General features: G+C 46.3%; 1 protein-coding gene and 1 pseudogene across 6 annotated transcripts in view; one reads left to right on the top strand and one right to left on the bottom strand.

Moving 5' to 3' along the window:
• dom (domino helicase) overlaps positions 1-24,814 on the top strand; it is a 182,152-nt gene that overhangs the window by 90,762 nt on the left and 66,576 nt on the right. For all 6 annotated transcript variants that reach the window (XM_075889020.1, XM_075889019.1, XM_075889017.1 and 3 more), the window contains exons 21-25: positions 380-582; positions 4,929-5,295; positions 7,886-8,000; positions 21,692-21,823; positions 22,500-22,667. In XM_075889020.1, coding sequence (XP_075745135.1) covers positions 380-582; positions 4,929-5,295; positions 7,886-8,000; positions 21,692-21,823; positions 22,500-22,667 — 985 coding nt within the window. The remainder of the gene's footprint in view (positions 1-379; positions 583-4,928; positions 5,296-7,885; positions 8,001-21,691; positions 21,824-22,499; positions 22,668-24,814) is intronic.
• On the bottom strand, positions 15,761-16,778 carry LOC142802623 (uncharacterized; annotated as a pseudogene).

The following is a 24,814-nucleotide window of genomic DNA, read 5'->3' as shown; positions in this document are numbered from 1 at the left end:
ATCCCCCCCCCCCCCCTTCCCACTGTAAAATAAGTTTGTGCCGTGGGGTGTACGCATGTCTTGCAGACAGGTTTAACAGCTCCCAAACAGCAGGTGATGCTGTGGTTGCTTGGGATCATAATCATCATCATTATGGTCAGCGAAGTAGCGCCAGCAGTGCCGTCTGGCGGTGAGGCTTGGTTGGCACACAGAAAAGATTAGAAAGTGTCTTAGCGTGTCTCATTGGCGGGGGGGGGGGGGGGGGGTGATCGGGATGGATGCATGGCTTTTGCATCAGCAACTTGAGTGCTTCTTTCTTGGTTCCACTTAGTGTCTTTGTGGAAATGGGAGCACGTAGAGAATTTAGTTTGCCGAATTTCCTCTGTTCTTTGGTTTCCAGGTTTGTTTTTGCGGTGCCCAAAGTGACTGCACCGCGGATCGAGATGTGCGTGTCACATCCATCTCCGTCCTCCATCAATGCTGAAAGGGTCCTCGAGGAAAGACTCAGGGACGACTTGGGTCCTAGGTGCGCGTTCCTGCACCCTGTCATGTGCAACCTGCAGACACAGTTTCCCGAGCTGCGGCTAATACAGTACGACTGTGGTAAGAAGGCCTTTTCAAGTGTAGCGTAGACTCGAATTGATCTGTAAAACATACAGTACAAGACTGTAGATGAAGCACATGGGCAGTGACGACTCTCAGCTGAGGGTTTATTACATGCTGGTACACGTTGACCTTTGTATCGCTTGCTTATTTCTTCAACTAGATGGTCTGATTATGATGATGATGATAGATGTGGCTCGTACGGAGCTGGGCATTGCTTACAACGCTGCGAGTAACTTCTTACATTTTCTGGCCACGGTGGCTGCATTTTCGATGGAGGGGAAAAATCTTGAGGCTGTTGTGCTTAGGCTTAGGTGCACACTAAAATACCCCAGGTAGCCGAAATTTCTGGAGCCCTCTACTGTGACGTCTTTCATAATCACATCATGGTTTCGGAATGGTAAACCCTAACAATTAATTGACTCTTTACAATAAACAGAGAAACATTGGTACCAACCCACCTATAACGACCTCAGATATAACAATCTATCAATTATAACGACCATATTTCAGTTAACTTACAATTTTCCTATGCTAAGCCTACATACAGCGAACATTTTTTAAAGCCTCCTAATTTTACTACAAACACTTGTGACGCAGTCGTGGTAAAAATATGGCATATACAAAGCGAAAAAAATGTTGACACAAGCATTCTACAGCATGTGATAGGCGCGCACTCGCCTGAGCTCCCCTGCAGTTAACTTGTGACGAAGATATCATAGATTGCGGTGAGCACCGCATGCAAATTTTGGACGTTGCGAGCATGGTCACTCACTTTCGAGACGTTTCTTCACTGGCAGAACAGAAGTGAGGGAAGAAAAAAAAGACGAAAAGAAACAAGAGGCACCATGAAGACTTGTGGTCAGCTTTTGCATGGCAAACTTTTCTGACGCCATTCTTGACAACCTGCAACCACCGTCGATTAATCAACAATGCCTTCAAACACAAGGAGCCATAAATGCGAGAAGTGATAACTTTTGTGGCGTAAAACCTGTAGTGTCTGAAGTTGAGAGTGCCACGTTCTTGGAGTGAACGGACATTGTAGACGCGTTCGAAACGAGCTGAAACAGTACACATTTACAGTAGACTCTCAGTTAATGGAAATCTGTTAAACGGAACTACAGTCGAACTCCACTACAACGAACGCCACTTCAAGGAAATTTCTGCTGCAACAAAAAATTCACGATTCCCTGTCAGCAGTTCATAGGAGTCAATGCATAAATATTGTCGCCACAACGAACACTTTTTCTTCGATTGTCCCTCTTCAACTAAATTTTATGACGCAATTCCAGGCTCAGATACTTATTGCTATGCAGTAAACGCACTCTTAAACATTTAGATGCATTTTCAGAGCCTGAAAACGCGTCAACGATGTCTAAAACACGCGTTGACACCACCAGAAACCGCTGCTATACCGCCGCTGTTCAGCCAGCATGGTCACCGCCGTTGCTTGATAGTGATGGCAATTAGACTGCCCTGCTTTTGTTTTGCCACTGGCTCTCTTTTGAGCCGCAGGCGATCCGAAGCTGAAGCTGAGTCGCTCAGTTCATGGTTTCCTTCTCGCAGCTGCTGGGTGCAACCGCGGCACGATGCCTTTTCCGATTCCGATTCTTATAATTTATTCACGCTTGGCCAGTGTAGTACCTAATCAGAGCTGCTGCTCATTTGCATTATCAACAAAATCAGCTAGTCGCAAGTGATGGATGATAAGAATGGCATAGAGTAATGCAAAAGTCGCCACTCCACAATACCCGTCCTCTATCTAGGCGTTGTCGGATACTTTTGACAGTGGACAGCTGCTGGTATTGACGTGTTAATGCAACTGTTTAATTTGTTCACGAAAGCAGTTTTAGGCGTTGTTTCAGCATGATTTTCACCATGGCCTTGCTATGCACGCGTGAGAATCACGTCGTGACGCTGCTGGGAAAGAATAGGAAGCAGCAGGCATTTTTTGAATTTTAAGATAAATATTCCTTTGTTTTGCTTGCTCAGATCAGCAATATTTTTTTCGATTTCAATACAACGAAATTTTTTCCGCGCCTTGTCAGTTTCGCTGTAGTGGGGCTCAACTGTACTGCTCAAACGGAACTATATCTTCTGCAACACTTCGTTTCGGGCTTGTATTCTGCACTTATGTTCACCTCTCAGTAAATGGAACTCCTGTTAAATGGAACATATTTTCCTGGTCCCTTCAGGTTTCGTTTACCGAGAGTCTACTGTATTTAACTACTTTTAGATTGACGATATCGTCAGCCAAATTATTAAAACATCAATCATCATTAGGACCCGCGGTGCTGGGCACCACAGACCTAGTGTAAAAGAACGGTTCGCGCCAATCGCCACCCGCCGAAGAAGCCCGCTCGATAAACGCTCGCGAGTACAACGCCACCTACCGGTCGATGGTTGTCACTCCTGAATGCGGCTTATTTGCAAGACACGTGCGCCATGAAGCAGCGACTCCGGGAAAAAGGGTGGGGAAAATAACCTTTTTGTTTTGAGTGCTAAAACAGTATCATGGAGACAGACGAAGAGTCGACGCGACAGCTTTATTTTATGTAACGCTGCCCAGCCTGGTGTATTCTTCCCAGAAGTAGTCAGAGAATGTTTTTATTTATTATTGCATGGCTTAATATAAATGACGTTTGCAGGAGACATGTTACTTTTATTCAGTAGCCCCAGCTGTATGTCGGCAATTTGCTTCACTTGACGGGGGCAATATATTTTGTATTCTTTTTTTGAAATGCAAAAATAAGATTGTGTGGTTAGTACTGCATACATAAGACAACCAGGTATGACTAAAATTATATTTTATATTAACTGAAATTATTTTGCTAAATCGTTATGGGAGTAATTAATCGAAAGTATGCAGAATATACCAATGAAAGTCATGACACTGAAACAAGTTCCAAAACACTCACTAGAATATATCTTGTGGGAGGCAGGTATTTTAACAATCACTGAAAAGTTGACAGGGCCTCTTTAATGTTCAAGGCATGACTGGCTGAAACGGGCCGGGCCCTAAACCTTTCGGGCCCTGACCGGGTACGGTCTATATTGTAAAACATTGGGCTAGGCTCAGGTGGGCCGGTGAATGAAGTTTTCGGGCTGGGCCGGGTCGGGCAAGACAAATTGGCCCGTGAGTGCTCTACAGCGAACTACAGACATAAAGCCCATTTATGGTGGCACTTTCAAGTTCATAATTGACGGGTTTTACTGTTGATTTTAAAGGGCCAGTAAGCAGCCCTGAGGGCCCAAAAATTTTAGAAAGAGATATATGTGCAGTTTTCTTTGCGAATAGCTGCCGCAAGAGTTTTGCAAATACGTGCTATATTATGGAAGTTACAGGGGTTAGAACATTGGTCTATGCTGGTTTCATATTTTCGCGCGGCTTTGCCCCCTTCTCTCTTCCATGAAGGGGAAGGCGTAGCCCATCGTCGTGACTCTGCTCACTTTGTCAACGTGACACCATGTTGCTAAAGTGGTGTCACGTTGCTACTTTGGCAACGTGTGCCACTTTAGCAACTTTGGCGCAGGGCCCCATCGTGAGGCATCCGGTGCTGATACTTCTCCGCTGCCCAGTCGCTTGATTTGCAACCGATGACAGAGCAACGCTTTTTACCCGTGTTGCTGATGTCAAGGGCGAAGTACGTTCGTACGCGCGCACAGGCGCTGTAGTTGAGCGAGAAGTGTACACGTGCGCGCGACAACTGCGAGGCAGGTCTTTTACCGCAGTGCCAAGAAACAAGGGGCAGTTTCATAGCTGTGGGTGGGAACAGGAACTGACGTTGACTTCACTACAGTTTTTTCACACCTGATTTAGACCAATCGGTGAGCTGCGTGCTATGTCGCATCGGCGATCGCTGAGTTGACGTCACTGCGCGTACAAGGGGGTCGGTCGGGCATAGGAAAGATGCGCGGGAATGGTTTTTCGAAATAGAGGCTCTGCTCTGCGTGCAGTGCTGTAATATTATGAAAACGTGATCGCTGCGGTCTAATCTACGAATTGCCGAGCTTGTATGGGGGTGTAAAAAAAAGTCTGAGCCTGTTTACTGGCCCTTTAAAGAAAATGCTGATCTGAGTTAACTATTACGAGATTTGACTGTACTGTTGTTATGCAGGCACTTATGATCATGATTAGTGCTGCTGCTGTACAATAACTTTCACTTGCAATTCGATTGCAATCTGTCTGACGACCATGCCATATTCAATATAAATTAATTTGGGCCGTGCAGCAGTGACCATTCTTTATTGCTACCAAGAAATCTAATCTGGACGTGTCCTGATCGCGATGACAAGTGGCTGGGCCACACCAGTATAAGTGTCCACATAACCCTGCCGGGTTGTAGGTAAGCTCCAAGTCCTGGACAAGCTCCTGTGGCAGCTGCGCGGAGGCCAGCACCGGGTGCTCATCTTCACCCAGATGACTCGCATGCTGGACGTGCTCGAGCAGTTTCTCAACTACCATGGCCACACGTACCTGCGGCTGGATGGCAGCACGCGCGTGGATCAACGCCAGGCCCTCATGGAGCGCTTCAACGCCGACCGGCGAATCTTCTGTTTCATCCTGTCCACTCGGTCAGGGGGTATCGGCGTCAACCTGACTGGGGCCGACACGGTGGTCTTCTACGACTCTGACTGGAACCCCACCATGGACGCGCAGGCTCAGGACAGGTGCCACCGCATTGGCCAGACGCGAGACGTCCACATCTACAGGCAAGTTGGTTGCGTCTGGTGTGCTCTCACTTAGCCATTGAACGTATGAGGGTGCGCAACTCGGCAGGAGCATTATATGAGGCAGGGCATTTGTTCAGTGAATTAGTTGTGGGGTCGCGTGAATAGCGATTTTCGAGGCCACATCATAATTGAATCAAATAGTGTAAAGAGGTAATGTAAATTGAACATTGAGTACTTTTTGGATAGTTTTTGACTGTTGAACAGCCTTCTTTAGAACTACAGGGAAATGATGCTCGCTTACTAGTATACGTAAATGCAATGATAACAGTATCAGTTGTAAGCTGAAACATGCTTTATCAATAAAGTAAAAGGTTTAATTTGTAAGTACAGTAAAACCTCGATGATAATTCGAAGGCCGCCGGACCGCAAAAATTCTTCGAATTGAGCGAATTTTCAAATTAATTTGAATGAAGAAAAAAAAGAAGCAAACAAGCACTACATAATCAAATCACATATTTTTTTGCAAGAAAAAGGTTATTTGACATAATCTGTGATACTGGATTGCTTATTGTGGTAGTATGCCGCCCCAAGTGACATGTTCTCAAACCTGCTCACAATAGTCGGCATTTCACTGTCACCACCACTGGACTTGACAAAGCTGCGGAAGGTGTTCATGGCATCGACAACTGAGGCCAAAGTGGGCGCACGGGCGGGCTCGTTATTGTCGCCATAATCGCCGACTTGCCCACTGTCGGTGACCTCCTCGTGCAGATCAGCGTATGATGTTTGTACACCCGCTTCAACACTGGAATACTCCACGAAGCCTAGTCCCTCCCCGTCGCCGGAGTCAGTGATCCAGGCGCACATCTAGTCTCTCTCGTCGTCTAGGCTGGACGAGCTGCAATCTTCATCAAGATCTACGCCACCTCGTTTTCAGAACCCAGCGTGTTCAAAGCAGCGCTTGATCACCTTTGGCTCCAACTCCTTTCAGGCAAAGGCAATTAAACTAATCGCACCAAGCAGATCAATGTGGTATTGCTTCCCGTTTTCATAGCAAAGCAGAACTTTGCTTCAATAGGTGGTGGCGGTAAATCTTCCTCGTTTGCAGGATCACCCCTTGGTCAATTGGCTGTGATATGGCTGTAGTATTTGCCGGGAGGAAGACGATCATGACGGCTTCCAGGTCTCCGATGTCCTCCCCGTTGTCCGGGCAATTATCAATAACTTTCCGGTCTTTGGTGGCAAACTTCCGGTCACATATTCCTCAAATATCGCTGCCGTCATCCAGGTTTTTTCTTTATGTCTGTACGTAACAACATCCCTCGGAGGAAGGCGTGCCTTCTTAAAGCACCTAGGCTTACTTGATCGGCCGATTACGAGCAGTGGAAGCTTGCCCCTTCCAAACATGTTCGCACCGAACAGAATAGATATTCTCTCCTAGGGCTGCTTTCTCCTCAAGATAGTGGTGTCCTAGGCAGCAAATGTTTTCATGGGAAGTATCTTGTAGAACAAGGCTGCCTCATCGAAGTTATAGGCATCGTTCTCGCCAAACTTCTGAAGCAGCGGTGCCAGCGTACGCATCTGCCAGTCGTCAATGACGTTCGTGTCGGCGCTGCAGCTTTCCTTGCACGTGGTCAAGTATGTAAGGTTATTTCGCTTTTTCAATCGCGCGAACCAACCATTACTGCACTTGAAGCCTTCATGGCCAAGGTGCAGTTCCAGGTCATTGGCCTTCTCCCGAAGAACGGTGCCGTTCACGGGATGATAAGCTGCATTTGCGTACTGCAGCCACTTCACCAAATCGACGTCAACGTCCGGGTACATGGGGAAGCGAATCCTTGATCGCCTTGACGAATGTGTTGTCCCATATGCCTCAAGCAAATTTTCTTTCTTCTTCAAAATGGTTGAGAGCGTCGAGAAGGGCATGTTTTGCTTTTCGGCGAGTTGGTTCTTCGTGCACGTCGGCTTCTCAGCCTCCTCGATCAGGGACACCTTATACCGCAGCGTCAGCATCGTGTACTTCGGCATCGTGGGTCTTAAAAGTGGTCAGGACTTCGCACGTGACACAAGCAGGCATAGGAGGTAGTAAACAAGGCTAATGGTCGGAAGCATGCGAGCTACGTGAAAAACGCCAAACGGAATGCGTGAAAATTGGTAAAACGTGAAAAAAACGCAAACGTGGAAAACATGAAACGGAAAATGCATTCTAACACGTTTTCGGCACTCCAACTATTATGACCTTCGAGATAAGCGTCGCCGGAAGGCCGTGTCATGTTTGTCGCTGCTGGCGGGAATTACGAATTATCCTAATGAAACCCCGCAGGCTGTTCAAATAATCTGGTAAAATTTGCATTGAAAAACACGGGACCGCAGAAGTTCTTTGAATTAACCAAAATTCCAAATTATCCGAGTTCAAATTAGCGAGGTTTTATTGTATTCAATGCTTTGTGGTCTCATGTTTGACTGGCAAATGATAGAATACTGATTTTGGGTATAGCAACGTGTTTTTAATATTTATATTTATTTTAGTGCATTAACATGGCTGGCTTTTTTTTCTTTTTCTTTTTCAGAAACCCTGCATCTGAAACTATGAGTAACTGTGCGTCTGTGTGTGTCTTTTTATGCTCAGGTTAATAAGTGAAAGAACCGTTGAAGAGAACATCCTGAAGAAAGCGAACCAGAAGAGGATGCTTGGTGACTTGGCCATTGAAGGAGGCAACTTCACTACAGCCTTTTTCAAACATGTATGCTGTCATTTGCATTCTCTGGTAGTTTAATTTGAGTTCGTACGAAAAAAACAACAACAAAAAAACCTCTTGTGTGTGTTGACCTAAAGTAATATAAAATCTGGCAGGCATACTTTTTGTTTGTTGACCTAGAGTAATGAAATTTAGCAGGCATATCGAAGCAGGGTTCACACAGCCCTTCGACATTCTGCAATACCCTTGATATTGACAATATAAGTTCAAGAGCCCTTGAAACTCCTTGAATACTAGCGTACTTGTAATCCTTGAAAATGCTGTGGTATTTGTTCCTCTAGAAAAAAATAATGACGTATCTCTGTAAGTCCAGCTCGTTTCAAAGTCCCTTGAACGAATGACCATGAAAACAAACTCTGCCAACTAAAAGGCGTCCAGGAGTTTCGCTTTTAAATAGCACAGCCAGACAGAATCTAATCCAAGGCACATTGCTTGGTCTGGCTACGGTCCCTATATCTCGCTAGTCTGCCATCTCTGCATCATCTTGAGCTAGGCCATGTCTACGGTGTTATGCATCTGCGGGCAGCGCTGCGATCCATCGGAGCGAGTGCTGCGTGCACACAGAATCTGTGGCGCATTGTGTCTTTCGGTTTAAATAATATTGGGCTTCCACGTGGAAGACTCATTTTCGATTTGTTCTCATAAAAGAGAGAGGTAGTTAGCTGTTCCTACTTCCTTTTGTATCCCACTGTTATGTCGAAAATGTGCCAGTACTGGAGGGAGCCCTGGCAATGTGGGAGCACCTGAAGCGCTATACCGAAGTTGTAGGTGACTACAGGCCACCCATGCCAAAATGTAGAGCATATGAGAACGTCGGCGCTTTTCTAAAGAACTCGCTTGCACCTGAGAAACTTTTCCCCAGCCATTGCAATGGTTGTGCAGCTCTTCTTGACTGTTTTACAGAATGATTCTCCCCAGTTTTTTTTTTAGAGATATAGGTTGAAAGTGTCTTAAGAAGGGACGCAGCCCTTGAAAACCGAAAAATCGCGAAAATTGAAAAACCACATTTTTGGGTTGTATGTCTCATAAACTACCTATTCTTTAATTATCAGCACCTAATTCAACCGCAAAGTGCAAAAAAAATACTATTTTCGAGGCCGCCGTGGCATCCAAAACAGGCGCAAATCCCGAAATTAAACCAAACTTCGCGCGCGCGCCATTCCCGGACCATGCGGTCGTCCCGCGCCATCTTGGTGTTGTTTTGACCGTGAATTCTTTCTCTCTCGTTCGCCGCCTTGCAAAATGGCGTCGGCAGCACAGTTGAGACGCTATTGGCGTTTTCCCGCGATGCGATGCGGAGCGCTGATTGGCTAGAGCAGCGCATTCATATCTCGCGGGAGAAAGCGTGCCCGCCATTGGCTGCTGTGCAGCAGCGGGGGCGGTCGCTCCTCTCGATGGCGCGTCCAGCACGCTCGCTTCGTTGTTGCTCTCTGCTCCGTCCGCCTCGACAGACTTCTGCTTACGAGCCGCTCTTCGCCTTGTGCTATCTTTTCGATCATTTTCTCTCGTTTTTTTTTTCTTTTTGCACTAGTTCTGTGCCTTTCGTCTTTGTTGTTGCGGGCGATGCCGGCAACGAAGCCGAAGTCAGTGCGGAAGTCCGGTGCGCGGAGGCGCGCTATGCGGCTTGTACGATCATCGAAATTCCGCTATTCTGCTGCGGGTGCCGACTGCGTAGACGCTTGCAGCGACGCAACTGTGTTGTCGGCTGTCGCCAGTCGAGAATCCGACACATCGAGTGTGGCTGGAGCCGCAAATGCAGCGAGTGTTTCCGAGATCGCCGGGCTCGACACGTGCTCCGAATCGATGCCATCCAGTGTGACACCGAGTGCTTCTGATATCGCCGGACCCAGCACTTCGTCTGAATCGGTGCCGCCATCGAGCGTGAGTGGACCGTCGCTTCATCTGCGGACGCGTTTCCTAACGAAGGAAGAAATCGATGCGAATGCAAAACGTCGTGACGCCGTTCGTGCTGAACTCCAGTCTACGCCGGCGACGCAGAAGAAATTTCAACTGATGCAGCCGGCTCTTGCACCTGCAGTGACAAGTGAGGGCGAACATTTTTCGCTCGTTCAAATGAACATCTTTAACGTCGTGCTCAGCCGCACAGTGTGCAAAGAATGTTTGAAAGGTGCTATGACTGTCCGAGAGAGCACCAAGCTTGGACTTGCAACAAAACTTAAAGTCGTGTGCGCCTCTTGTGGCACCGTCGATAAATTATGGACATCACCCCGCAAAAAGGACACGCAGGCCTTCGATGTAAATGTCCGCGCCATAATGGCTATAAAGCAAATAGGCAAGGGGCAAACAGCTCTTAATGACTTTTGGGCTGCCATGAACGTCTCTTACAGAGGTCTTCACCACAAGACTTTTCAAAAGCACTTGAAAGAGACATTCAGGAAGCCAGAGGCCACCGCTTTGGAGAAGTTTTATGCTGATTCTGCCACAGCAGTGATCAAAACATATAAAGAAATGGACCCCAGCTTCTGCAAGGACGTCACCGTAGTGTACGATGGCACATGGCATAAGCGGGGTCACACATCACACATCGGAGTGGGATCGGTAATTGACTTCTTTACAGGTCTCATCTTGGATGCTGTAGTTCTTTCAAACCACTGCCGTGGATGCCAAACAGGGCCCAAACCTGGAGATGCAGCATACGAAAGCTGGCAGAAGCACCACATTTGCCAGAAAAACACAGACGCAAAATCGGGAAGCATGGAAGTGGAGGCAGGCTTGACTCTCTTTGGGCGGTCTGTATCCAAGCATGGCCTGCGGTACACCACTCTTGTGTCCGACGGAGACAGCCATACCTTCGCTGCCCTCAAAGAAGAGAATGTGTACGGGCTAGTGCCAATTGTAAGAGAAGAATGTCTGAACCATGTTCAGAAAAGGATTGGAAGTGCTCTTCGAAACATTGTGCAGAAAAGTGATAAGCCACTGAGTGGGAAGGGGAAGCTGACTAAAGCCCTCATTGAAAAGCTGACAGGATATTATGGTTGGGCCCTGAGAAACAATTCAACTGACCTAACAGCCATGCAGCGTGCAGTGATGGCAACATATCACCACGTCACATCGACTGACCAGGACCCTCACCATGAACTTTGCCCAGAGGGAGCTCAATCGTGGTGCCGCCATAGAACTGCAGAGGCAAAGCGTGAGCCACAGCCAAAACATAAACACAGTCTACCGGACTATGTCGCTGCAGCTATGCTGCCCATCTACGAAAGACTGTCACAAAAGTCGCTTCTTCAGCGCTGCCTGGGAGCGAAGACGCAAAATGCATCAGAATCATTCCACTCCATTCTGTGGTCTCTGATGCCGAAGGAACAACACTCATCCTTGATCGCGGTAAAAACAGCACTGCATGAAGCAGTGCTGCGCTACAATGCCGGCTGCTGCAAAGCAACCCAAGTGATATCGGACTCCATTGGACTTCAACCAGGTCATCTGGCCATCCAGCGAGCTCGTGAAAAAGACGCTTTACGCCTAAAAAAGAATTCTAAAAGACACCAAGAGAAGATGGAGGCCAGGCAAAAGAAGAAAAGAGTGCGCCAGGACACTTCTAGCTACTGTGCTGGAGCTTTTTGAAGAAAACACTTGTTTTGAACTTTCTCGGCCTGTTTTCTCAGAACGGATTTTTTTGCTAGTTGTGGTGCTGAGGAAAGCAAGAACTCGAAAACCGTTCATCAGATTTGTGTGCCGTTTTTTTATTCTGTTCCTGAATGACCTTGCAAGGGCGTAACAAGCTCCTTTTTTTGAAAATTGGTGCTGTTAATTTATAATAAACAATTAATTTTTGATGAATCTGGTCATTACTGGTTACATCAAATTCAAAGTTGCGTGAAAATTTTTGGCGGGGGGGGGGGGGGGGAATTAAAAAAAACGGCTTTGTAGCGCCCTGGGATAGCTATCAAGGATTGACCACAATGAATTTCAGCTTTCTACTATGTCCTGGAATTTCTCACGACTCTTCCTCAGGCACCCATGTGAAGCACCCAGTTAAACCTCAATAACTCAGGAACTAAGAAACACAGCTTCGTGAAACTTAGCAGTTGTGCTAGTTTTATTGTAGTGAACAACCCCTGAAAGTTTCATCCAGATATCTTAAAAAATAAGAAAGTTCGGTTTCCAGGGTAGCCTCCCCCCTTAAGGGGAGATGCTACTCGAAAAACGATTTTCTTTAATAAGAGTCTGAATTTAACACAAATTGGCATGCTAATAGAGTTTTTTCTCCTCTTTTCAAATATGTCATTTATTTTCATGTAGATTGCTTGGTTTTCTTTCTGCAGGGCAGATACTGCAAAATTATGGCCATTTGTTATGCAACAATTCTGACCTATAAAAATTTGAGATAAAGCATGCAGATATAGCTGACTATGATCCTTTGGAACTGTAGAGTGCGAAAAACTATATAAATTTTGTGTGTAAAAAGGTGAAATACAATAATAAAATAGAAAAATTTACTATGGCTCTAGTTGCCAAGGGCTTTCAATGTTATGTAAATTTTGAAAAACATAATCAAGCAGCACTGACAATCTGAATAGATACTTGCACTCTATGGGCCTTCATCATGCTATGTGCAAAATTTCATAGAGGTATGACAATTCTAAGTATACGAACTAGCGTGTATAAGAAGCACAGATCACACAAAACTGCAAAAGGAGAAAAACGCATTTGAAAGTTTGAAACCTTTTTTTTTTATCACAGAGTTGTTAGAAATGCATAATCTTTGGCCATAATGTTCAATAGAACTTTGAAAAGCACTGCAAGTTACTAGAACTGTCCTGCAGCATAGGTTGTTCCCTCACGGTCCTTGCGAGTACTCTCTTTTAGCCGTGCCCTTTTCACTCCACGACGACGGTGGGCCCTTGCTTCTGCTGTCGGACGCTCGGACATTCTCTTGATGCGCCTCGCATCGCGGGAATCACTGAAAGTAACTAGATCTCTAGATGGCAGTATGTTGAGCTCTTTCAGGATGTGCTCGAAAGTAGCATGACCCTTGTTGAACCACAGGATTGCCATAGCTGTGGCAGTCTCGACAACCGTTTGGGAGACAAACTTAGTCTTGGGGCAAAGTAGCCAAATTTTGCTGTTCAGGGATTCTGATGCGTTCTGGGTTTTCCCTTTGATGCATCGAGCAAGGAGATTCTCATCCGTTAGCCGCTTATAAATGAGCAAAACAGCCAATCCCTGTGCTTTTGTCAGGAGAGGTGTGTGGCATGGTGCAAGTTCACCAAGTGCTTCAGCGCGTTGATGTTTGCACCACGACTCTGTTCCTGCAGGGCAAAACTTGTGGCTGCCAGCAATGTCAGTAGAGCATGAGTGGAAGTACGAAGCCCATACTGCAGTGTACATATCCCGTACACTCTCCCTGTTGCTTGTTATGGCAATCTGATAGTATGTTTGGAGCTTCTGAATGGCTGGCTCTTTCATTTTCTGCCCTCATGGTAATGGCACATGCAGCTTCCGTAGCGTGGTGCCAAGTCTCTTGGCCACATGATTAGTGCAGTCTTCTTTTTCTATATTGACAGCACCATAGACTTTTGACTCTGCCACTGCACTATATGCTTTGCTGTCACCGTCACTCAAGAATGTCATGACATGAAATGCAGTGGGGTGTCATAAGTCAATGTTCTCTGCCAAATGCGCATTGCAGCCTCCGTTTCCATGGCATGGGAGGAACAGTCTGCATTTTTTTCACTGACTGGTCCATGGAATGCCTGCCACACTTCCTCGTCTGGGCCCATATCCTTGTGCCTACTGCATGTCAGGCAGTAATTTGATATGACCTCGAAGTCTAAGCAGAGGCCAGTATCTAAGGAGATAACTGCGCCAATCCCGTTGTGGCTTTTGTGGCCCCTCTTCTGCCAAGTGGCGTCGAACATAACAGCCACATCAGTTTCGCCTGCTACTTCTTTCGTCAACTCTCTGGATCGGCGCAAGTTTTCACTCACAGCTGCCATGGCAGCGGTGTGCACCTTCTTTGCTATCGAAAAAAAATCCTCGGTGGTGCATTGGCTTTGGGAGTCCAATAATGGAGCAAATTCTCGACAATTGCTCATGCCCAATGCCGTTAGCGCGTGCAGCCACCACCGCCTTCACATTTACAGCGAAACTATCTCGGGAGCTCCCACTGTCGTACCGTTGGCTCACTCGGCTGCTGCCGTCCGCCGTAACACGCAGTGACGTATAGGAGCAGGAAAGAACAGTCGCTGAGCATTCGCTGTTTTCGCAATGAAGTTCGAGGAGCGACGAAAGTCCCTTGCGCTTTTCTGCCGGCTCCCGAACGGCATGTTTTTGAATACCGCAAGCAGGGCATGCCGCACCTGCCACAAGTGCCGTCAGCAAGAGGGTGTCGCACAAAACTGTCGTTGCACAAACCTCATCGCGCTGTCTTTCGTCTTTTTCGAAGAAGCCGAGCTTCTTTTCTGAAGCACTGACGAAAGAAAGCGCAGCGTCAATCCCTTCATCGCAGCCACTGTCGCTCGCGCACTCGTCGATGCCACCGTCAGGCCTAGCACACTTAGGCGCGTTCTCGTTCGTTGCCGTCGTTCGGGGCGCTTTACGCCGCCTTCCCTTGAACTTGTGCTTCGTTTGAAACTTCTGCGGTCTCACGTTGCACTTTTTCGGGCTTTCATCGCGGAAATATGCGTAGACGCGCAGAAAAGCAGACGGGCCAAATGCCGATGGCCGCCACCAACACAGCTGACAATGACTCGGTAGCCAATGGCGATGCGGCTTAGGGTGCCTCGCGTTTCAAACCGCTCAAACCGCGTGATAAAAAGGCCTCGTTTTTTATTTTTTTTTGCCCACGTACAAAACTGGCGGTCGTCGGAGCTGTAAGAAGAAGGCCGGATGCAACTTTCCCAACCGATCGCGATGGCGGGCGGCACTGCGACGGGGAGCAGCGCGCTGTCAAAGATGGCCAATATCGGCGCGAATTCATGAAATTCTGAGCCACCGCGATGCCTTCATACACATTTTTTTTGCATTTTGCGGTTCGAATTTAGTTTTGAAATTTTCACAGATGAAAGAAGAAGGTTTGAAGATTACAATGCAATAAAAATAAGAAATACAAGAAATTTCGCTAAAAACGTAATTTTTCGACTCGCATCTCCCCTTAAGGGGAGATGCTCCGCGAAAATTTTTTTCTTCAAATATTAGTGACAGCTCAATGAAACTTTCACTGTTTATAGAGTTTGAGCTCCTCTGTTCAAATATGCTTTGATTTTCTTGATAGCTCATTTAGGTAATTTTTTGTAGACAATGCATTTGTAAAAACAATCCATTTTTGTGCAAGCTTAGGCAGCAATATTAAGCACAAGAAAGCTCTAAAAAATAGCAAATGTTCCTCTTAATGAATTGAGGTATTCAATAAAGCAAAGAAACATTGTGTAACATATGTGTGCTGGCCTAGAAAAAAATTCTAATGCCGAGTTTCAGTTTCACCATGCTCAAAGAACAAGCTTTTGAAAATATCTAGCTGATCATGCTTTGGAGACCTCTAAAAATGGCTTATTTGAATTCAGGACATGTTAAACATTAAGCATGCCAAGTTTCGTTGCAATCCGACTTCATAAAGCGTACAAATTTTAGTGCACAAACTATAAAAATGCCAAAAAACAAGGAACTGAGAAAAACAGGTTTGAAAGTTGAAAAACATGTTTAATTCTATACTCTTCAACCGATCTGCACGAAATTCACATAGAATGTCACCAAGGCTTTCTGGGAAAGAGTTCACAGTTTTAGAAGGATCCAGCGCCATATGTTGGGCCCTCACAGTCCCTGCGAGCTGCCTCGTCCAGGCGGGATTTTTTCGCGGCACTGCGGCGATGGGCCCTTGCTTCAGCTGTGACCTTTGCCGTCATGCTGGAAATGCGCCTCTTGTTGGCATCCTTGCCTAAAGAAAGCAATTCCTTCGACAGGAGAACTCCAAGTTCCTGAAGCACCTCTTCAAACCCAGAGTGCCCTCGGTTGAACCAAAGGACAGCGATCGCTGTCGCTGTTTCAACCACGGTTCTTGTGGCAAATTTTGTTTTTGGGCATAACAGCCATATTTTGCCCTTGAGCGATTCAGCTGCGTTCTGTGTCTGTCCTTTCACGCAACGCTGAAGCAGCTTTTATTCTGTCAGCCTTTTGTAGACTGGCAGCATTGCCTTGCCTTGGGAAGGTGTGAGGATGGGAGTGTGGGGTGGTGCTGGCTCACCCAGTGCTTGTGCTCGCTTGTGCTTGCACCAAGACGTGTCACCGTCTGGGCAAAACTTGTGACTGCTGGCACCATCTCTGGAGCAAGAGTGGAAGTAGGATGCCCAGACAGCAGAATACATGTTTCGAACACTGCCTCTGTTACTTGTGATTGCGACTTGAAAACAGCACTGCAGCTTGTGAATTGTTGCATCCTTCAGCTTCTGCCCTCTTGGCATCTTCAATTTTCGGAAAGCTGTTCCAAGTCTTTTGGCGACATGATTAGTGCAGTCCTCCTTTAGCACAGGAACACCTTCATAGAGATTCAGTTCTGACACAGCAGTATATGCTTTGCTGTCCCCATCAGAAAGGAACGTTGTGAACTGCAAAGGTGTGCTGTAGGAGTCCGTTCTTTTCCATATACGTACTGCAGCCTCGGTTTCCATTGCATGTGCTGAACAGGTTGTTTTTTTCACACACGGGTGTGTGAAATGCTTGCCAAATTTTTTCTTCTCTATCCTCCAGTACCTTGTGCCTGCTGCAGCTGAGGCAATAGTTCGACAACACCTCAAAGTCTAAACACAGCCCTGTGGCAAGGGAAATGGCCGTACCCACACCATTATGGCTTTTGTGGCCTCTTTTTTGCCATGTTCCGTCGAACATAACGGCTACATCTGACGATCCGCCGTCGTCGGCAGTCAGCTGTCTTGCTCGTGCGAGGTTTTCAGCGACGGCTTTCATGGCGGCTGCGTGCACTTTTTTGGCAATGGCCGTGAATGTCTTATGATGCACTGGTTTTGTAACGCCAAGGATCACGCAAAACCGCGCAAGCTGATTGTGTCCAACGCCTATCGCACGCGCTGCGACCACTGATTTTACATTCACGGCGAAGCTGTCCCGTGCGCTGCCGCTGGCGGATGTATCCTCCCTTTCACTGCATGACGCAGACACGCGGCTTGGCGTGTACGTTGATGAAACGACAGTTGTAGCACATGCGTCATTTCGGCAATAAAGTTCTAAAAGCAATGCCAGTCCTTTTCGTTTATCTGCCAATTCTCGAACAGACAACTCGCACCGTCCGCAGTTTGGGCATACTGCGCCACTGACGAGGTTCTGCATCAAGTCCATCTCGCAAATAAATGCTCTGCCGCTCTCACCTTGATGCTCACTTTCGTCGTTGACCATCTCCATTTTTCTCTCTGAAGCACTGACGAAATCATCGACGCTATGGATAAAGGTCGGAGAATCCAAATCGGGTGCTTCGTCGTTGCCGGGGCTAGGCCTAGCAGCAGACGAACCTCCCGTTGCCGGAGCTCTCCGCTTGCGTTTGGTGCGCCTCCCTTTGAACTGGTGCCTCGTCATAAACTTACGTGAACGAAAGTCACGTTTTTCGCCGGAATCCATCGGCACCATGGCAGAGAAAAAGTAACTCTGGCGGTTGTTTCTGCCGTCTCGTCTCGGCAAAAGCAGGAGAACGAAGAAAGAGCGCTCGCGCACGGATGCGTGCCGGAATGCTCTAAACCAATGGCAGCGCTCCAATCATGCCACGTGACTAGAAAGGCCCGCACACCACGCTGGAATGCAGTGGGGAAATGCTTTTTTTTGTTGTATTTTCAGCGAGAATGCCACGCTGCCGAAGTGGGCTTTTGGAAGTGAGGGTTAGGCCTACATGCCCGCGAAATTTCAAGAGGCGGCGATGCGACAGGGCGAAGTGCCGCGCGCGCGAAAATCGGGTAATTTCGCACTTTCGCGAGCTACCGCGAGTGCTTTAATTGTATTTTTCGATAACTTCTAGTTGATTCTCAGCTTTTATTTTTCAATATATTAAGCAGAAGGCTTGGAGGGATACAAAACAAAACACAAAATTGACTTTTTCGAAAAAAATCGCCGTTTTTCGACCCGCATCTCCCCTTAAGGAGCGTCATGCTAGGTTTGTGAAGCGCTCGGTATTCACAGAAGCTACGAGCATTACAAAAATCTTGCGAATAGATGTTAACAATGCTGTCATTTACACATCGCTTGAGAAGGTGGATATGTTGGACATGCGGCTGAAAAGTTCCTGAAGAGCAGGAAAGTGAGTCACAAATGTGTTTTCAGTTGAGAAGCGAGTGTCAGAAATTTATTTTCAATATGATCCTGAAAATCATGGACAGAAGTACTCTTATACCCGCTCATTCGAGGGTTGTCATGTTTCGACCCCACAGAGATGTCGAAGACAGAAATGTGCCTCGGGAAGCTAAAGTGGAGAAATGTGCCTTGGGAAGCTGAAAGTTGTTTTTAACAGGTTAATTGATAGCAAGCTTTTTTTATGAGCACAAGAGATATTGTGTGCACAATAATTTCATTTTGCCAAGAAAAACAGCATGAACTGCAGAACTCTCTAAGAGACCGTGAACGCCTTGACGTTCTCTTTGTCCACTAATAAAGCGTGACCCGCATTCTCAATATCATGGGAAGTGCTGAAGGTCCTTCTCTTGGTTAGCATAGGCTTCAGTAGGACAAGGTGTCAGCAAGTTGCAGTTGGAAACATGGCAGAGCTCTCGTATATCTCTCAAGTCATCTGCAAAGCTGTGAAAAGCCACGGTGGGCTGCTTAACGTTACGCTGTTGAAAGAACTGAAGTGATCAGTGAGCAAGCGCACACTGCAAAGTGTGCGAAGAACAGAAGAAACAAGCAGGGGTACAGCAGGTAACCTTGAAAAGAAAACTCCAGCTTGAGCTAAAGAACATGCAAGAGAGGAAGCCAAAGCTCCAAAAAAACTGTGAATTGCTTGCTGGAGTCAGCGGATCACTTTTTGGAAGACGTCGAAGCAAGAAATTACATGACTTCTCTTGTCAAGGCCAGCAGTTTTTGTTGTACAGCTAATGAAAAAGAGGCTGAAATAGCTACTCTCGTAAAAGAAATAAGTGCGAAAGCACAGCTCTTTTTTTGAGCCATGTGCAAAAATAAAATAACGCTAAGACTCCTTGAATTTGTCCTGTTTGCAGCCTAAAAATCCTTGAAAACTTGTTGAATTTTCAGCCAAATATTCTGTGCAAACCCTCCTGAAAAGTGTGTGAATAGCTTTATATATGAAGTTTTATTGTCATATCTCATCAAATTACTCTGTTACATAATCTGAGGACATAGTCTGCTGGTGGAAAGCCTAGCATTGTAATAAAACATGCCATGAAGGTCCAAGTGGTTTTGATCTTTACTCAAAACAACACTACACTGGATGACATTACCTGAAATTGCCTAATTGTTTCAGTTTTCTTTACAAATAACATCCCCATGAGCTTCATGTATTGCATCAGAACTCCTCGTGCACTAATTATCAGATGCAAAAGCAAAAAACTAAGCCCTAAGCAAGGTAAAGAATAATGCCATCCTGTCAACAAATTTTCAAGGATTAAAAAAACAAAACAAGCAGCATCAAAATTTGTTCAGGCACTGCCACTCTACGCTTTTCACAAGCAACACTATGTCCTCAAAACACACTTAGGAGAAAACGGCTTTCAAAGTTTCACCTTCATAAAAATGCTCCACTTCTTTGTTTTTTTTTAGGATATCTGGATAAATCTTTCAGAGCATGCTCCCTACACTACAACTAGAGCAACTGTGAAGTTTTATAAAGCTGTGTTTTTTACTGCCAGAGTTATTGAGGGACCAAAAAGTGACAAAAAAAAAAATTCAGTTTTCAAAATAGACATATTTGGTTTCTGCAAGTATTTTTCTATTTGCAAATTTTCACACACCAGGAAGTGGTAATTTTTTTTGTAGTGTCATTCTAACTGTCGAGATTCTTGGTGCTGTTAACATGCAGAACCTGCAAGAAAATTGGGAACCGACTTCGGGGCTTTTTTATAACTTGTCGGCACCTGTGTTAGAAGCTGTGCTGCAATTTTATGAGCACCTTTATGAGGATCGCAAAACCTGCACATTATGATTGTTGCTTTTTGAAGAAGCTCTGTGTTTGCCATTGAAGGGCCGCCCACGCAGCTGCACAGCAGCCAATAGGGGTTACGCTTTCTTCCGCAAGATACAAATGCGCTGCTGTAGCCAGTCAGCGCTCCGCATTGTCTTGCGGGAAAACGCCAATAGCATCCCAACCAGGCCGCTGTCGCCATTTTGCAGGATGGAAAATGAGAAAGGAAGAATTCACACTCAAAACAAAACCAAGATGGCGCGAGATGACAGCGTGGTCTGGGAATGGCGCGCGCGAAGTGTGGATTTTGGCATTTGTTGTGCATTTTGGACGCCGGCGCAGCATCGACTGTAACTTTTTTTCTCTTCACTTTGCGGTTCAATTAGGTGCTGATAATTACAGAATAGGTAGTTTATAAGACATACAACAAAAAAATGTGTTTTTCAAAGGTCGAGTGTTTTGTTCTCTGCTTTCCAAAGCCGCGTCCCCCCTTATTTATACGCAGTTGGTCTTGTTTTACTGTTCTCGAGTTCGGGGTATTACTTGGGCCGCATGCTTTTATTAGTGCGTAGAGATTGATAGGATGGGCTGTGCTTGTCGCATTGCGTTCCGCAGTTGGTCTTGTTTTACTGTTCTCGAGTTCGGGGTATTACTTGGGCCGCATGCTTTTATCAGTGCGTAGAGGTTGATAAGATGGGCTGTGCTTGTCGCATTGCGTTCCACTTTCGTGTGGGTTAGCGAGCTTGTGCTAACAAGTATTCGTTGCTATAGTCGGTGACAACTTTTCTTGGCACTCAAGGTAAAGCTACAGGGTCAGAGCTCCTGCACATGTAGCACCACGTGAAGTAGTCCCTCTTGGAGTGCATCTTGAAACGCTGTGGAAAGCGACAGGGGTATACAATCAGCATTTCATGAAGACGCAGACACCGCTTAGCATTTGAGGCACACGTAAAAAGGCGGGACCTTCTCGCGCGTTCAAAAACGTGAACCAGGAATAAATTAAAAGAAATACGATTGTCTTATTGGTGTGAGCTGTGTTTTGTCTCAAATGGCTCCACGTAGTAAATAAAGGAGGAACTTTTTTTATATTTTAAGTTGAAAATACGGCCCCGCCGCGGTGGTCTAGGGGCTAATGTACTCGGCTGCTTATCCGCAGGTCACGGGATCGAATCCCGGCTGCGGCGGCTGCATTTTCGATGGAGGCGGAAATGTAGGCCCGTGTGCTCAGATTTGGGTGCATGTAAAGAACCCCAGGTGGTCGAAATTTCCGGAGCCCTCCACTACGGCGTCTCTCATAATGATATGATGATTTTGGGACGCTAAACTCCACATAACAAGTTGAAAATACGGGTGCTATTGTAAAACTACATTCACTGGCGGTAAGATGCACGTGATTTGCCTCTGCAGCATTTGCTTCAATGCCTAAAAAAGTTGTTGCCGACTATAATGAACAGTGACTACAAATTTTAGCAGAGTGCTAGGTGTATCGGAAACTGAATGTAGCGGGCCATTTCGCTTGTTTCTAACCTAAGTGTCATGCCACAGAAGCAGTTGGAGTCTCTTTGTCGTTATTCGTTTTTTTCAGAACACCTTGAAAGACCTGTTTGGCACCGACTTTGACCTGGCTATTGCTGAGAAAGGCGAAGAGGCCGTGAGGGAAGACAGGCCCACCGATTCGGAGAAACCCGAGAAGTTTTCCTCTGTGGAGTTTGAAAAGGTAAAAATGTGCTGCTTACGGTGTTGCTTGCTGAAGCATGCTTGTCCATGGGGTGGTAGGGGAGTGGTGAGAGTGATAGTTTACATAATAGTTGAGCTTGATTGTTATGAGGAGTGTTATAATAAAGATTGAAACTTAACTTCGAGTTAGAATAGTTGTCTGTGCAGCTATTGTCTTTTTTTAATTAACTTCAATTAGTGTCCAGTTCTGCGTCTTTCCAAGAGACAGAATCTTTGAAAATTTCAAATATTCACACTGCCTTTGTTAGACTGGTATTTCAGAATTTCTAATGTAGGACTAGTAAACGTGGCCTCTACAATTTGAGCGTCATTGTAACAGGGATGCCTGGCATGAACATGTCTGCTATGCTTAGTATCAGTAACATGTTGATGTCTGCAATAATTTCAACATTCTCACTTTCAGAGGATGCTCTAGAATGATGCTCTAGAATGTGTATGTTGCCATTCTATGCATCATATCTCATGAGGGCTATATTCTGTGCTGGCAAATGAAAATTGGTTCCAAGCTTCACATTTTTCTGTAACTGTCTTTGTACTCTGAATCCTTGGCCTCAGGGCATTGCTTTGAAGCTTTACATCTTTTCTGTAACTGTCCTTGTGCATTGAATCCTTGGCCCCTGGGCATTGCTTGCAATCTTGCCTGATGCTCCTTGCAGGCACTTGGCATGGCAGAGGAAGAGCTGGACGTCCAGGCTGCACACACGGCTCGTGCCGAAGCAGCTGCTGAGCTGGCCGAGTTCGACGAGTCCATCCCGTTAGACACAGACAGCCGAGACGAGGACAAGTCCCAGGCAGAGGAGGAGCTTGACAAGCTCATGGATCAGGCAAGTGCACCGCATATCCTTCCTCAACTTTTGTTGTGCAGTCGAATCCCGCTACATTGAATGCTGCTTCAGTGAAATTTCTGTTACAATGAAAAATTCTTGATTCCTCGTCGGCAGTTCGTTGGAGTCTATGCGTAAACATTCTCCCCATGATGAACAGTTTTCCGTCTGCCGTTTCACTTCAACGAGATTTGACGATGCGATTCCATGCTTGGATATTTAATGACGTGCAGTAAATACAATTCTGAACTTGATGCATTTTCAGAACATAAAAATACGCCTACAAAGTCTAAAACACTAAGGCGGCACTACCAGAAACCGCAGCTGTTTACTAAGCAAAGGGGGCCGCCTTGTTTCGATAGCAATGGCAATGAGTCGCAGACAATTGCCAGTCGCAGACAATCTGAAGCTGAAACTCAGTTCGTCAGTTCATTGAGTCCAATTGTGGAACGAAGCTGTAGCGAGAAAGAAAGAAATGCGAGACAACATCCTGAAGGTGGCCGACGTGGCGGCGCCAATCTCGCCTCACTATTCCTTGGGTAAAGCCGAGCGGCGGCGGCTGCCAGCATCTGAAACGCCGAGCACGAAAAGTCGCTCAGTTGCTTCGAGCTAGGCATGAGTTGCACGCAAGAGGTGTGGCGCGGTAGTTGGTGAACTATATTAGAGGTTACAGTAGGAACGTTACCTTGTTTGTAACTCTTTAAAATAGTGGACAGTCTATGTACATACCATATTCACTCGTGTAATCCTCGCACTCGCATACCGTATTTACTCGCATAATCCTCGCACTTTTTTTGCCGGAAAACGGATGCAAAGTTGGGGGGTGCGAGAATTACGCGGGGAAAACTTTCCACGAAAATGTACAGAGCGAAAAAGAAAACAAAGTGGCCGCAAATCGGGATTCTCACACCACCAATTAACAGCAAGCTTTAAGAAGTACTAATTAAAACTTACCTCAACAATAAAAGCAGTGGTTCAACACAAGGCAAGATTTATTTGAGAGACAAAAAGTGGAAGCAGATAGTCGAGAATTAGAATGCCATACACAAAGCTTGTGGGCGTTGCGGGTGTCCGCAGTTACCTTCGTCCGCAGTTACCTTCTGAAGAAATAAAGTTTACCATCAATCCCAGCTTTAGGCATACGGCAGGCCCAACGCGTCTTGGTGGCTTTCAGCTGCCGTCACCAGTAGCGAACACAAAGCTCGTAGACTCTGAAGGGCCTAACGGTGGCCCTGTTGCCGTTGTCTAGTGCATGATCTATTACTTGCAACTTGAAGCAGCCGTGTAGCTTCAGTATCGCCCCATAACGTGCCAAAATTACCGACACAAAAAAAAATTGCAAGAAACCAACTACAAACCTTATTTTAACTAACCCCCATATTACTAATTCCTCGAAATAATGGAAGTTCTTCTATTTTCTGTCATTGCTCCATAGAAGCACATGTATTTGCGACCTCGATGTAACAAAGTAACAGCGAGAGACAACCATGATAAAACGATTTTTTCCCGCGGACAATCTAGGAATTTTTTCTCATTTTGGCATTTTGGTACGAGCATGCATCTTTCGCGGCTGCCCGGCCGCCGACAAAGCGCGAAGCGGCGGCGGCATGCCCGGGCAGGCGGGTAGTTGCCGCCCTTCTCGCCGCCGCGGGCGCATGCGTGGGTGGCCCCCCCCCCCCCCTTCCCTACTGCCAATAAAAAAAGAAGACTACTTATGCGCGTTGTCAGTGCCTTGTTTTTAGTTAGTGTCATATGTGGGGCTGTGCATGGAGGACGCTTTCCCGAATAGTTTTTCGGGGTATTCGTGTCTAGGTTAGTGTCGTTTGCTCTTCGTTTTCAACACAGTGCATGCGTGCATAGTTTCACTGCGTGCGCATGGTGTGACCCCCAACGATATTCAGCTTTGCTTTTTTTTCTATTGCGATAGCAATTATATGTACAGTCTCGTCTGGGGTTTTGCCGCCGCCGCCGTCATTAACCGTAACATGTAAACGGATATCTATATATATGTATACGCGTACTTTGCCCCGCGGGTGGGGGAGAGGTGGAGGCGTAGATGCTTGTGCGCGAGTGCTTATCCTGTGGTGGGGAGAATTGCGCGCCTTCGACTTTGACCAGAATGAATGCCTTTCCGGGTGCCGCTCACT

Source organism: Rhipicephalus microplus, chromosome 3 (genome assembly GCF_043290135.1).
Source record: "Rhipicephalus microplus isolate Deutch F79 chromosome 3, USDA_Rmic, whole genome shotgun sequence".
Lineage (NCBI taxonomy): Eukaryota > Metazoa > Arthropoda > Arachnida > Ixodida > Ixodidae > Rhipicephalus > Rhipicephalus microplus.
This window is presented reverse-complemented; position numbering and strand designations above follow the sequence as displayed.